The following is a 15,630-nucleotide window of genomic DNA, read 5'->3' as shown; positions in this document are numbered from 1 at the left end:
CTGCTTTGTGTCCCGGCATGAGGAGGAGAGAAGTGATTTCCATCACACTGTGTTAGGGCAATGGGACAGTTATGTTAGGGATGAGTAGAGCTTTGCAATTCAAAGCCCTTTCTATTGCTTGATACACATGGACTAAGAGAGTGGATTCTCCCCCACTCGCAGACATGGGGATCTTAGCATCTCTTGATAATATCACAGAACCTACATGATGTGCCAGTGTTTGATGATGCTCACAGGAAAGGAAAACAGATTCCGCACTCCTGGCCTCCCCTGTCCTTCTTGGCATCATCAGTACAAATTGTTTTAAACAGAAGAATGCGGGTTTGCAATTTTATTTTCACTTCCCATGTTCCAGGAAGATATTCCTTGAAGATTGGAGAAATTGCTTTAAAAGAAGGAAATCTGCCAGTCTCGACAACATGCCGTTACCTCTACTCAGTCAAACTATCCAGATGCAGTGTATTCAGAAGTAGTCACTAATTCAGGTCTTCAGTGGAGAGATATGAAAATGTGGCTCTTAAATTCTTGCTGCCTCCCTTTACCCATCTTTGAGCGTGGGTAACTAGACTTGCCTTTCTTATTACAGGGTTAAAAATGTTGATGCATCTTTCTATGACCCACATCAACATAGCAGCTGTGAGCACCTCACAAACTTGAGTGTATTTAAAAAGACGTAGTCCTATGGCTCCTTCAAGAGTAACACATATTTCTTTAAGTTATCATGGGCTTACATGGGCAAAACCCACTTCTTTAGATGATGAGTTGGAGTTGAAATACCAGTAAGCAAGTTATGTATATTAAAAGTAGCTGTTCTTCTACAAAGCAATTATGTTTTGCTTATGGGAAGTACATGGGATCTTGGGGGAAGGTTTGTTATGGGGTGGACTAGGTCCTGATACCCTTTACAATATGCTGGAGGCACTGCCACACCCCATCCTAAAGAGAGGAGCAGAAGAGAGGTCCTCCAGGCTGGATAGCTTGCCTGTCTCTCTGTCAGCCAATCAGGGCCCAGCAGACCAGTATAAAAGAATCTGGTGGGCTGGGGCCTGGCAGTCCCTCACAGGAGCTCGACCCAGGCGGTTCTATATACTAACAGGGAGAACAGGAGCACTACAGACAGCTCTGTGTGTAAGGTGAACTCTAGAGCTGGGGGAGGCCCAGGTCCAGTGGCTGAAGTCTGGCCACAAGCTGAATACAAGAACTCATAGCACTGTGAACTGGGCTAGTGAGCTCCTAACCTCAGATTTTTGTGAGGACCAGACATTGCAGCCTCCAGAGGAAGTGAACCAGGGAGCTACCAAAAGGCCAGGCAAAGAACTTACCCGACACCCCTCGGCCAGGGTTATAGAGAATACAATGGCAAAGCAGTTATCATATGCACACATAGATAGACAAACACACACACTGTCCCATCATTCCAGGTCCAAGACCAACCAGATGTGCTTACCAATGGAGGAGAGGGAGCGTCTATCTGTGCAAACCGATGCTCCAGTCCTTGGCAGGATGTACTATGACATAAGAACATAAGAACGGCCGTAGTGGGTCAGAACAAATGTCCATCTATCCCAGTAGCCTGTCTGCCGACAGTGGCCAACACCAGGTGCCCCAGAGGGGGTGGACCGAAGACAATGATCAAGCAATTTTTCTCCTGCCATCCTTCTTCAGCCTCTGACAAACAGAGGCCAGGGACACCAATTCTATCCCCTGGCTAATAGCCTTTTATGGACCTAACCTTCATGAAATTATCTAGCTTCCCTTTAAACTCTGTTCTAGTCCTAGCCTTCACAGCCTCCTCTGGCAAGGAGTTCCACAGGCTGACTACACACTGTGTGAAGAAGAACTTTATTTTATTAGTTTTAAACCTGCTACCCATTAATTTCATTTGGTGTCCTCTAGTTCTTCTATTATGGGAACTAATAAATAACTTTTCTTTATCCACCCTCTCCACACCACTCATGATTTTATAGACCTCCATCATATCCCCCCTCAGTCTCCTCTTTTCTAAACTGAAGAGTCCCAGTCGCTTTAACCTCTCCTCATATGGGACCCGTTCCAAACCCCTAATCATTTTAGTTGCCCTTTTCTGAACCCTTTCCAAGGCCAAAATATCTTTTTTGAGGTGAAGAGACCACATCTGTACCTTCTTTACATAGACGTTGCTCCTTCATTGGGATCAGGGAATTTAGCACTGCCATGCTGTTTTTCTGAGGGAAATTTGCCATCTCCTGTTTTTCCCTTTTCTCCTTCTCTTCTTTTTGCTGCCAAGCTATGCTTGGTTCAATCACAAATATTGTGTCCCAGTTGATAAATGCTCGCCCTGTCCCTCATGGTCTTGGGTTATCCAAGGAGGGCAGATAAACATGCAGCCATCTGCAATGCTACCCTGTCCACTGTTGGATCCTCCCATTAGCATCTCTTCTCCGATGGACGTCTTCACACTTATCTCCTACATGTTCCTTCCTCATACATATAACAATGGTTACAAACCACATTTCTAAAGAGGAGATCATGACATTCTCTCCCTCTATTATGTTACAGTAGCTACTCCAGAGCTATAAACAAAAGAATAACCACAAACATCTAAATCTATTTCTATTTCCAGATGGTTTGCCAGAATATACACCATCAAACATAATAAGAGTTGGCACATTAAGGCTACCTTTATACTTTGAGTTTTCTCTGTAAATATTCTAATGAGGGACTCATTTGCATAAGTTGTGATCTCATTTCCATATTTTCTGCCGATCCATGTTTGCACTAGCGGTTTTTCCGCAAAAACAAGCAGCGTGGTCATTTTCTTTTTCACAATCCCCCTTTTTGGGGGCTAAAATATCTTGCAGAAAACGAGGCTTTTGTGCAAAAAGAAAACATCGACACTGCTTGTTTTTGCGGAAAAACTGCGAGTGCAAACATGGATCGGCAGAAAATATGGAAATGAGATCGCGACTTATGCAAATGTGTCCCTCATTAGCATATTTTTTCTGAGAAAAGTCATAGTGTAGACGTAGCCGAAGACTTGTATTCTTCGATTGTCACCCAAACCAGGAAATAGGGGCTTTTTTATGTCAATTTCAGCAGCCAACCATGGAGAGAGAGTGCAGGATTGGCATTCCTCTGCAAATCCAACTGGTTCCCTGGGCTTGAACAAAGATATTAACTGGATATCGCATTTCACAGCCAGCCAAAAAACTACAGACACCATGGCTGTGTCTAGACGGGCCAGTTTTTCCGCAAACTTATCTGCTTTTGTGGAAAAACTTGCCAGCTGTCTACACTGGCCACTTGAATTTCCGCAAGAACACTGACGATCTCATGTAAGATCGTTAATGTTCTTGCGGAAATACTATGCTGCTCCCATTTGGACAAAAGCCTTCTTTCGCAAATCATTTGCGCAACAGGGCCACTGTAGACAGCATAGTACTGTTTTGAGCAAAAAAGTCCCGCTGGCTAAAATGGCGATCGGAGCTTTTTTTGCACAAAAGGGTGTCTAGATTAGCACGGATGCTTTTCTGCAAAAAGTGCTTTTGCGGAAAAGCGTCCGTGCCAATCTAGACGCTCTGTTCCGAAAATGCTTTAAAACGGAAAACTTTTCAGTTAAAAGCATTTCCGGACAATCATGCCAATTTAGACACAGCCTTTGTGTGGATAGTTTCACCCACATCTGGTTAGATTTTGTGTCTGGTCACTGTATCAAGGGATGATGGTCAGCAGGAGCAGGTGCAAATGGGGGTGTAAAGGTCTCACCACTTTTGGCTGAGGACAGGTGTCCCCACAAGCTCCTCTCCCCACATCGGCACGGGGAATGAAAAGATGCCAGAGGCCCTTTCTTTACAGTCGCCTGGGATCAGGCATTTTTCCTGCTCCCTTTTGCAACCACAAGGAGTTGAGAGGGCCTCTAGCCCCACCCACTGCTCTGGATTCCAGCTCAGGGATGCTGTAAGTAGCAGTTGCTTGCTTAGTGTCCTCAGTGTCCATTGCTGCTCACTCCCTGGGTCACCTCCTGAAAAATCTGCTCCCACTTATCGGGTTTGAAATAAAGTCCTCACTGCACCCTGTCCAGGGTTCTGCAATTTGCCGTAGCCAAACATGGCCGGTCTTCAGCCACCGGACCTGGGCTTCAGCTGAGTCTGCAAACCAGCTCCCACATGGAGCTGTCCGAGGTACCGCTGCCTTCCCAGTGCCTCCCTGGTGCTGCCAGACTTGAACTTCAGAAAGGAACTGCCAGACCCTGTCCCATCAGCTTCTTTACACAGGCTTGGTGGGCTCTGATTGGCTGCAGCAGAAGCAGCCACTCTAGCTTGCCTGGAGGACCTCTCCCCTACTTTTTCCGCTGGGGTGGGGAGTGGCAAAGCCACAAGCCTCTGGCAGGTTTTGGGCCAAGTCCACCCCCTTACAGGGGGCATGCAAGGAGACACACTCCCCCAAATCTATGCCATCGTGTACGGCTCCTACACCAGTCCTTGCCCCTGCCTGGGTGGAAATCAGGCCAAACATGTCTGCAGACAGGTGTTTTGTTTCCAAATCCAAGGATCAATCTAGCTGGAAATATGTTTAGGTGGAAAATTGGAGTTTCAGTTCAACCAGATTTTTATGGAATTCTTTCCTTCAAAAAAGCCAATCCCACAGCTACAGTTTGGCGAGAACAGGAACTCTAGTGGTGTCCCAGGGCAGTTCTGCAGGAGGACAGACCATCCTTCATCAGAGGGGATGAAGTCCAGTCTGGGAGCCCAGCCAAGGCAGAGAAGGGTGAGATGAGGTACCTGGGGCATCTCCGTGTGTTTTGTTTCTGAGCTGAAATATCAAGTTTTCAGCTGAAAGATGTTTTTCTCCACAAACACACCCCTTCTGGGTCAGCTCTACACAGGACCCAGCTTGCAGTGACAAGAGCAGAATGAAAGATCCCTCAAGCTTGGACTCTGCAACTTGCATCACCTATTGACACAAGGGGGGAAAAGGTGCCAAATTAATCCCCAGGGTATCAGTCCCATGGCTGAGATTCACTGAGCTCGTTAATTTGTTGTTGTGTCTCTGAGCTCAGGTATTCCCAGTGGATCCAGGGATCTCGTCCCATAGATCACAGATTTCAGTATAAAACTTCCCAATTACACCAAAGTGTCAGTTTCTGTCGATGGAGAAAACCCACCCTGTCTCTCCTTGCTCTCCGCAGTTACGTGCTGTTGTCCTGCATCCGAGTCAGACACCCACACAGACACCATGGTGATCGGCAGGCACTGAACTGAAGTTCCAGCTTCTACCCATTGAGCTAAAGAAATGAAAAATTTGTTGGGTAATCGCAGAAACTGGCACCTTTATTTATGTCTCAGAGGTTTCATACAGGCTAATGCAGGGGGGTGGGGGTGGGAGGAGGAAGGTCGTCCAGTTATTAGGTACCAAAGAGCTTAATTATCACAGTGACTAAGTTTAATCCCGAATGGGTTCACCCTGATTCTCTTCCCGACAGTGGCACAAATAGCAGTCTGCCGCTTGGATTCCTCAACAGGGTTAATTGTTTGGGGGGCACGAATAACCTTCATGTCCTTCTACGTGTACAGTGTTAGCATTGTAGGGAACAACCAGAGTGACTACCTGTGAACATTTGGCTCTGTGGACTATCCCCTTCCCTGCACTGCTACTAGTGTCCACTAAAAAAACTGATCTTCATTTTTCTTCATTACATTACAGCGAAGGGTTAGGTTGACTGAGCTACATTCCTGTAGCTGCCTGATCTACCTTAGAGGAGATGGAAGAAGGAAATCGCTCGGTGGTGACTGAGTTCATTCTCTCAGGACTGACAGATCGTCCAGACCTGCAGGTCCCTCTCTTTCTGTTGTTCCTACTGATTTATGTTATCACTGTCATGGGGAATGGGGGGATGATCTTGTTAATCACCATTGATTCCCGACTCCACACCCCCATGTACTTATTCCTCAGGACTTTGTCTTTCTGTGATCTCTGTTATTCCACGGTTAGTGGCCCTAAGATGCTGCAGAATTTCTTTGCTGAAAGGAAAAGCATTTCTCATGCTGCCTGTGCAGTGCAAATGTTTTTCTCTATCTTACTTTCAGATATTGAGTGTCTCTTGCTGGCTGTGATGGCGTATGACCGTTATGTGGCCATCTGTAACCCGCTGCTCTATTCGGTCACCATGTCCCAGCAGCGCTGTGACCAGCTTGTGGCTGGGGTGTGTGCCGTGGGGTTAATGGATGCGTTGATACTCACAAGTTGTACATTCCAGCTGTCATTTTGCCGCTCCAACCGCATCAGTTATTTCTATTGTGACATCTCGGCTCTGCTGGTGCTCTCCTGCTCTGACACCCGCACCACCGAGATTGCCTTAATTGCTTCCATGTGCTACACTGTAGTGATCAGCCTTGTGATCATTCTCCTCTCCTATGTCTGTATCATCTCCACCATCCTGCAGATCCGCTCTGCCGAGGGCCGGTACAAAACCTTCTCCACCTGCACTTGCCACTTGACTACAGTGGTCATATTATATGGCACCCTCCTTTTCATCTATTTCCGACCCAGCTCCAGTTACTCCATGGACACAGACAATATCACGTCAGTGTTTTACTCACTGGTGATTCCTCTGTTGAACCCCCTCATCTACAGCCTGAGGAACAGGGAGGTGAAGGACGCCCTAAGGAAAGCCGTGAACAAACTCCTAACCAGTCCCTGAAACTGTTCATCTCAGTGCTGACTGAGCGATGGGCAGTGGAAACAGGTGAATTCAGTTCCCAGCCCATAGTGATGTCATTTGATACAGCTCATGGTCGTATTGTTCTTTATTATACTGTTGTTACTATAAATGTGTCTGTATTCCAACTTGGGCTGCAGGTCCCCAGTGAGATCAGGGCTGCATTTAGCTATTGCTTTGGGACGTGCGTAAATGTCTTTGTGATCCGCTCTACTCTGCACTAGTTAGGCCTCAGCTGGAGTACTGTGTCCAGTTCTGGGCGCCACATTTCAAGAAAGATGTGGAGAAATTGGAAAGGGTACAGAGAAGAGTGACAAGAATGATTAAAGGTTTAGAGAACATGACCTATGAAGCCAGGCTTCATGAACTGGGCTTGTTTAGTTTGGAAAAAAGAAGATTAAGGGGGGACATGAGAGCGGTTTTCAAATATCTAAAAGGGTGTCACAAGGAGGAAGGAGAAAGTTTGTTCCTCTTGGTTTTTGAGGACAGGACAAGGAGTAATGGGCTTAACGTGCAGCAGGGGAGGTTTAGATTGGACATTAGGAAAAAATTCCTAACTGTCAGGGTGGTCAAATATTGGAATAAATTGCCAAGGGAGGTGGTGGAATCTCCCTCTCTGGAGATATTTAAGAACAGGTTAGATAGACATCTGTCAGGGATGGTGTAGACGGAGCTTGGTCCTGCCTTGAGGGCGGGGGGCTGGACTCGATGACCTCTTGAGGTCCCTTCCAGTCCTATTATTCTATGATTCTATGCTCTCAAAACAGGGAGCTGATTCTATTGGGAAAGAAGGGGGGCATCAAATCTCTCTCCCTCTTTTCTCTGCTCGTGTTGATTTCAGGGGGCAGTTCCAAGGGTGATGTGTGCGATTTCTGTGGGTCAACCAAAGGCAGTTTGCCCACCGTCCTGCTACTCTGCAGCCCTTTCTGTGCTCTGCAGGCTTCTTCTACATATTGTCACCTCATTTGTGTCTAGGCACAAGGAGGAGAGAGGTGGTTTCAATCACACTGTGCTAGGGCAATGGGAGAGTTATGTCACTGATGTGTTGAGCCTGTGCAGTTCAAAGCCCTTTCCATAGCTTGGTACCCATGGGAGTGGAGTCTCCCCATTCTCAGACATGGGGATCTCCGCATCTGTAGGGAACATTACAGAACAGATAAGATGCTCCAGTGTTTGCTGATGCTCACAGAAAAGGGAAATAGATTTTGCACTCCTGGGCTCGCCTGTCCTTCTCGGCACCATCAATATAAAGTGTTTTAAAAATGACCTTTTGTGTTTGCAACTTTATTGTTACTTTCCATGGTCAATGTGGATATTCCTTGAACCGTGGAGGAATTGTCTGAAGGAAGGAACTCTGCAAGTCTGGACAATATGCAGCTGTTGTTGTCAGTCAAACTCTCTGGAGGCGGCCTTTTCAAAAGCAGTCACTCATGCAGGGTGCCTATAGCCAGGGATGAAAATGTGGATCTTAAATTCTTTCTGCCTCCATTTGTCCATCTCTGATTGCAAGTCTCCAGACATGCCTGCTTCCTTAAAGGGTTCAGAAATGTCTGTGAGCCTCATCATCATAGTGCTTCTGAACACATTGCAATCTTGATTGTATTTAAAAATGAGGAGTCCTATGGCTCCTTATGACTAACTCAGTGTTTTTCAAACTGTGCTCCGCGAAGCCCCAGAGTTCTGAGAGATATCTTCAGGGGCTATGTGAGGTTGACAAACTGGAAACATCGATAGGTACAACACATACAATCAGTGGACCGCTGGGGCTCCGAATACATTTTTACGCATGTAAAGGGTTCCAGAGCCCAAAAAGTTTGAGAACCACTGGACTAACATATAGAAAGAATCATGAGCTTTTCTGGGAAAAACCCTCTACCTCAAATGATGAGCTCAAATAGAAATAAGAGAAACCAAGTTCTTTATTTGAAAAGTAGTCATTCTTCCAAAAGAGATTTTTGTTATGTGTATAGAAAGCACATGGGATTTTACAGGGGAAAAGGCAATGCATCGGGTTTATTGAGAATACCATGGCAAAGCAGGGAACATATGCACACGTAGACAGACAGACACATACACACACACACTGTCCAACCAATCAATTTTATATTTACCAGTCCGTGGTCTGGGGACAACTAGATTGATCAGAGACCGAGAACTAGGGGGTCTAGCGGTGTGGACCAATGCTCCAGTCTTTGGCAGGACATACCTCCAAAATTATGGCCAAGCAGGTCCTTTGTATAGTAGTTTTCCTTCATTGGGATCAGTAAGTTTTGCTCTATCATGTTGTTTTTCTGATGGATGGATGTTATAGAATCACAGAATTATAGAACTCTTGGACTGGAAGGGATCTCGAGAGATCATCGAGTCCAGTCCCCTGACCTCACTGCAGGACCAAGCACCATCTAGATCATCCCTGACAGGTGTCTGTCCAACCTGCTCTTAAATATCTCCAGTGATGGAGATTCCACAACCCCCCAGGCAATTTATTCCAGTGTTTAATCACCCTAACAGGCAGGAACTAAACCTCCCTTGCTGAAATGTATGTCCATTGTTTCTTGACCTATACTCAGAGGCCAAGGAGAACAATTTTTCTCCCTCTGCCTTGTGACACCCTTTTAGATATTTGACAGTTGAGGTAACATCTTCTCTCAGTTGTCTCTTTTTTAAACTAAACTCAGTTCTTTCAGTCTTTCCTTATAGGTCATGTTTTCTAGACCTTTCACTATTTTTGTTGCTCCTCTCCAATTTCTCCACATCTTTCTTGAAATGTGATGTCCAGAACTGGACATAATACTCCAGTTGAGGCCTAAACAGTACAGAGTAGAGCGGACGAATGACTTCTCGTGTCTTGCTCACAAAACTGTTAATACATCCCAGAATCATGTTTGGCTTCTTTGCAACAGTCTCACACTGTTGACTCACATTTAGCTTGTGGTGCACTCTGACCCCTAGATCCCTTTCTACAGTACTCCTGCCTAAACTTCCCATGATCTCCAGTGGTTTATCTTGCTAAGGTGGTTTTGATCACAAATATCTTGTCTCAATGGATAAACACTCGCCCTTTCCCACAGGGTCTGGGGTTATCAAAAGGGTAGATTGACATGCAGTCTTTTTTGGCAACTCCTAGTCCATGGTTGAATCCTACCATTAGCATTTCTCAACTGGTGATGGCCTTCAGACTTCTCTCACACATGCTTTACTCTCACACATAACAAGGGTAACAAACCGAATTTCAACGAGAGCAAATCATGACATTTTTTCACTCTATTATGTTACAGTAGCTACTGCAGAACTACGAACAAAATAATAACCATAAAAATCTAAATCTAGTTCTGCTGCCAAATCATTTAGCAGAGTACACAGCATCAAGCATATTAAGACGTAGCACATTAAGACCTGAATGCTTAGAATGTCACTTAAAACAGGAAATAGGAATTTTTTTATGTCAATATCAGCAGCCGATCACAGAGAGAGAATGCAGAACTGGCATTTCTCTGAAAATCTGATAGTTTCTCTGGGTTTGAACAAAGACATTAACTGGATGTTCCGTTGTAAAGATAGTCTCTCCCCTTGGCCACACATAGGAGAGCCAAACTTCGTATTTATCAGCGTTTCGCTTTGATGGAGCTGGCTTGAGCTCTATTAGCCTCCAAAGGCAAACTAACATTGTTTCACTTGGACAATTTGGTTTCAGCATTGAAGCATGTTGATAGTACATATCCTGAGCTCTGTAATGGTTATATTATACCAGGCTTTTGAAGGCCAGTCTGATACATTTTTATATGAGACCTTCCTCTCTTTGGAGATCAGTATCATCTCAGCTACACACTAGGGCTATGTCTACACTCGTGGCTTCTTGCACAAGAACATCTTGCGCAAGGGTTCTTGTGCGAGAACTCTTGCACAAGAAAACATCCACACTGCCACGTGCGAGCTGTGCTTTTGTGCAAGAGCGCCCATGGCAGTGTGGATGCTTTCTTGTGCAAGAAAGCCCTGGTGGCCATTTTAGCCATTGGGCTTTCTTGTGCAAGGAATCCGTGCTGAGCGTCCACACTGCCCTCTTGCACAAGAGCTCTTGAGCAAGAGGGCTTACACCTGTCAAAAAAGAGCATCGCTCTTGCACAAGGAGCCCTCTCTTACCACATCGTACTGTAAATTTACTTGCGTGAGAGCGGGTGGGCAGTGTGGACACTCTGCAGATTCTTGCGCAAGAACAGCTGTACTTGCGCAAGAAGCCGCGAGTGTAGACATAGCCTAGATATTGTGTGTGTGTCAGGTCTGTCAGGTGTGGCTTCACATGACATACACAAACACATGTGATGTGCTTTGCAAGCACACACTGTCCTCTGTTGGGAGAGAAATGAGACACCTAAGCCATCTCCCCTGCCTTTCTACCTGGTCTGTTGTCCATGCACCCAGTGTGGAAAGATGCCACCTGTCACAATGGTGTGTATTATACATTGAGACAACTACAAAACAAGAAGGAACAAATGTAAAGTTTTTAGGAGACAGCACTGTTTAGGAGCATCCTCCTGAGGAGTCTGCCCTGAGCTGAAATTGAAAGAGGCATTCAGGAGTGAGGTGTTCTTTCTAGAAGAGAAATAATAAGAATAAAAATGTACACTCCACACGACATCACCATGTTCACCATGATTTCTTGCTCTTTAGACTAGTGGAAAGTGTTCTAGACTCTGAAGAGCAGGTGTTCAGGGAGCTTTATACCTCAGGGCACTGTGACGGGGCGTGGATAGAATTGGACCCAAAATTAATTTTCAGTTTGCCGTGCAAAAATTCCATTTACCAAAACTCCAAGTAGGCAAAAATAATAGAGAATTAAAATAGTTGACCAAAGAATAAATCATCCAGCCCCTGGCTCTGGGTGTGGAAGGATCCCAGATGCCATTTCTTGGTCACCTGGAACGAGGTTTCATATCTACCCCCTTTTGTAGCTACCAAGAGTTGAGGGGCCCCATACCCCCCCCCCCCCACTGCTTTGGATCCCGGCCCATGGACACCAGAAGCAGCAGTTGCCTGCTAAGTGTCCTCACTGCCCATTGCTGCTCACTCCCTGGGGAACTCCTCCAAGAAGCTGCCCTCTCCTTGCCCTCTTCCGGCACTTTGAGATAAACTCCTCACTGCACCCTGTGCAGGGTTCTACAAATCACCATAGCCCAGTATGGCCGGTCTTCAGCCACTGGACCTAGGCTTCAGCTGAGTCTTTAAACCAGCCCTCGCTCAGAGCTGTCCGAGGTATCGCTGCCTTCCCAGACAGTCCCTGGGCCTGCCTGGCTTGAGCTCCAGAGAGGAACTGCCAGGCCTTCGCCCGGCAGCTTCTTTATACAAGGTTTGCTGGGTCCTGATTGGCTGCAGTAAAAGCAGCCACTCTAGCTTGCTTGGAGGACCTCACCTCTACTTTTATTTCCTAGGGTGTGGAGTGGCAACTTTGATTTCTTTCAGGGGGAGGGATAGCTTGGTGGTTTGTGCTTTCGTCTGCTAAACTCAAGGTTGTGAGTTCAAGCCTTGAGAAGGCAGTTTAGGAATGTAGGGCATAAATCTCTAGCAGGGGGTTTGGACCTAGTCTACCACATATCAGGGCACATACTCCCTTCAACTCCACCCCCCCCCCCCCATTATGTGTAGCTTCCCCCAGTCCTTGCCCCTGCCCGGATGAAAGCCAGGGCAACCATGTCTGGAAAGGGGCCTTTTGTTACTAAACCCAGGGCTCAGGATGGCTGGACATTTTTCTTGAAAAAGCTTTTGTTTTAAAGTGGGAAATTGGATTTTTATCCCAATTACAGTTAATGCAATTGTTTTGCATCCAAAAAGCAAATTCTCCTTCTCTCCAAACTGCCCCAGGGCACTTCCACACAAGGGCAGAGCATCATGTATGAGAGGGGATGGAGTCCAGCCTGGGAGACGGGTCCATGGCAGAGAAACATGAGAGGTGGTACCCAGGGCATCTCTGTGTCTTTTATTTCTAAGCTGAAATGTTTTCAGTTGAAAGATGTGGGTCTCCACAAACACACCCTTTGTGGTTCAGCTCTACACAGGACCCAGCGTGCCGCGACAAGAGCAGAATGAAATATCCCTCAGGCTTCAACTCTGCAACTCTGACAGAAATTGCATCATTTACTGACACAGGGGGAAAAAAGGCACCAAATTAATCCCCAGGGTATCAGTCCCATGGCTGAGATTCACTGAGCTTGTTAATTTGTTGTTGTGTCTCTCTGTGCTCAGGTATTCCCAGTGGCTCCAGGGATCTTGTCCCATAGATCACAGATCTCAGTATAAAACTTCCCAATTGCACAAAATATCAGTTTCTGTCGATGGAGAAACACCAGCACGTCTCTCTCTGCTCTCCCCAGGTACGTGCTGTTGTCCTGCATCAAAGTCACACACCCACATGCACACCATGGGGATTGGTACACACTGAGCTGAAGTCCAGGCTCCTACCCCTTGAGCTAATGAATAAGAAATTTGGTTGGAATTTTAGGCATGGAAGCCATTGGCTTCCTTTACGTCTCAACGGTTTCATATGGACTAATGTAAATGGCGTAATCAGACGCCAAAGAGCTTAATTATATCAGTGAGCAAGTTTCACCCCAAAGTAACTTGCTGAGCCACAGTGCTCCCCTTTGTCAATAGAAGTTAGAGACATCGACACTCATTTACTATCATCCCTTTCGGAGCTAAGCAAGTCCCTGTCTGCTGCTCGGAGCAATTCTCAGCAGTGTTTGTCTGTGTGTGTGGGGGGGGATGATTAACCTGAGAGTCCCTGTATGGTTGCAGTGTGTGAAAATGATCAAATAGAATGAGCAGCTGTGAATACCTAGCTCTGTGGATGAAGCCCTTCCCTGATCTAGTACTAGTATCTATTAAGAAACTGACCTCCATTTTTCATCACTTACATATTACAGCGAAGAGACAGGTTCCCCAAGCCATTCACCTGCCCACATCTCTGTAGCTGCCTGATCTCAGCTCAGAGGAGATGGAAGAGGGAAATCACTCGGAGGTGACTGAGTTCTTTCTCTCAGGACTGACAGATCGTCCGGAGCTGCAGATCCCCTTGTTTGTGTTGTTTCTACTGATTTATATTATCACTGTCATAGGGAATGGGGGGATGATCTTGTTAATCACAGTTGATCCCCGACTCCACACCCCCATGTACTTTTTCCTCCGCAATTTGTCTTTCTGTGATCTCTGCTGTTCCTCAGTCATTACCCCTAAGATGCTGCAGATTTTCTTAGCTGAGAGGAAAATCATTTCTCGCACTGCCTGCGCTGTGCAAATGTATTTCTTTCTTCATTGTGTAGATATTGAGTGTCTCTTGCTGGCTGTGATGGCGTATGACCGTTATGTGGCCATCTGTAACCCACTGCTCTATACGGTCACCATGTCCAGACAGCGCTGTAACCTTCTCGTGGCTGGGGTGTGCACTGTGGGTTTGGTGGATTCTCTGATACTGACGTGCTGTATATTCCGGCTGTCATTCTGCCGCTCCAATCTCATCAGGCATTTCTACTGTGACTTCCCCCCAGTGCTGGAGCTCTCCTGCTCTGACACCCACACCATTGAGATTGTGATGTTTGCCTCCACCTGCTACATTATATTGAGCAGCATTGTGACTGTCCTCCTGTCCTATGTGTGTATCTTCTCCACCATCCTGCGGATTCGCTCTGCCGAGGGCCGGTGCAAAGCCTTCTCCACCTGCGCTTCCCACTTGTGCGCAGTGGGCATGTTTCATGGCACCCAACTCTTCATGTATTTCCGGCCCCCCTCCAGCTATTCCATGGACACCGACAAAATAGCCTCCGTGTTCTACACAGTGGTGGTCTCCATGTTGAACCCCCTCATCTACAGCCTGAGGAACAGGGAAGTGAAGGACGCCCTGAGGAAAGCAATGAACAAACTCCTAACCCAGTCTTGATTGAGTTCATCTCAGTGCTGGCGGAGTGATGGGCAGTGGAAAAAGGGCAATTCAGTTCCCACCCCATAGTGATGTAATTTGACACATCCCGTGGTGGTACTTTTGATTATTATCTTGTTGTTATTATACATGTGTCCGTATTTCCACAAGGGCTGCAGGTACCCACTGAGATCAGGGGTTCTTTCATTCCTTGCCTCTCTGTGCACATAAAATTATATTTGATGTGCTTTGAAAACAGGGAGCTAATTGTATTAGGAAAAGAGGGGGCATCAAATCTAGCTCCCTCTCCTTTCCAATGGTGTTGATTGAATTGGGCAGTTCCAAGGGTGACGTGTGTGATTTCTGTGGGTGATCAAAAGGGAGTTTTTTTCACCTTCCTGCTACTCTTCAGCTCTTTCTGTGCTCTGTGGAGTTCCTGTACCTATTGTCACCTGCTGTGTGTCCAGGCGTGAGGAGAGAGGTGATTTCCATGTGCTAGGGCAATGGGACAGTTATGTCACTGATGTGTTGAGCATGCAACAGACTGGGAATCCAACCCCTTTTTCTATACAATACTGCACTATTCTCCTGATGAGCCATGTGTTCATGACAAATGAGTTGAGAGTGTCTTCCGTAGTCTTGTCAGCCGACGGTCAGAGCAGTGTGTGTGTGTGTGTGTGACACCCAAGTCTTTAACTGCTAAGACACGAAGTCTTGTCGCATCGGGCAGCCAGGAGGCCGAAGGGAGCCCCGAAAAAGTTTAACGTCCGTGTCTTTACTGCTAGGACCGGGGTCCCTTCACAGAGGGCAGCCAGCAGGCCAACAGACGTCCCTTTTATTTATAGGATGAGCTTATTACACCTCAGATTTTAGCTGCTAGGATACAGAATCCCTTCGCAGCGGGAAGTCTGGGAAAGACTGAGAGATGCCCCAACGGATCTGCCACCTGGGAGTGACACAAATCCAAACGCCCAAGCTCTTCCTATACCTGTCCCTTATGACCAGCTGAAGTTCCTTTAAATTGTGC

General features: G+C 46.4%; 1 protein-coding gene across 1 annotated transcript; it reads left to right on the top strand.

Annotated features, from left to right (window-relative positions):
- The first annotated feature begins 13,685 nt into the window (after window positions 1-13,685).
- On the top strand, window positions 13,686-14,624 carry LOC102451426 (olfactory receptor 5AR1-like). The gene has a single exon (XM_006122737.2). It carries the CDS (start codon window positions 13,686-13,688, stop codon window positions 14,622-14,624), a length of 939 nt encoding a protein of 312 aa, XP_006122799.2.
- The last annotated feature ends 1,006 nt before the right edge of the window (window positions 14,625-15,630 follow it).

This window comes from Pelodiscus sinensis, chromosome 4 (assembly GCF_049634645.1).
Source record: "Pelodiscus sinensis isolate JC-2024 chromosome 4, ASM4963464v1, whole genome shotgun sequence".
Classification (NCBI taxonomy): Eukaryota; Metazoa; Chordata; order Testudines; family Trionychidae; genus Pelodiscus; species Pelodiscus sinensis.
The sequence above is the reverse complement of the archived record's forward strand: the minus strand, read 5'-3'. Positions and strand labels throughout refer to the sequence as shown.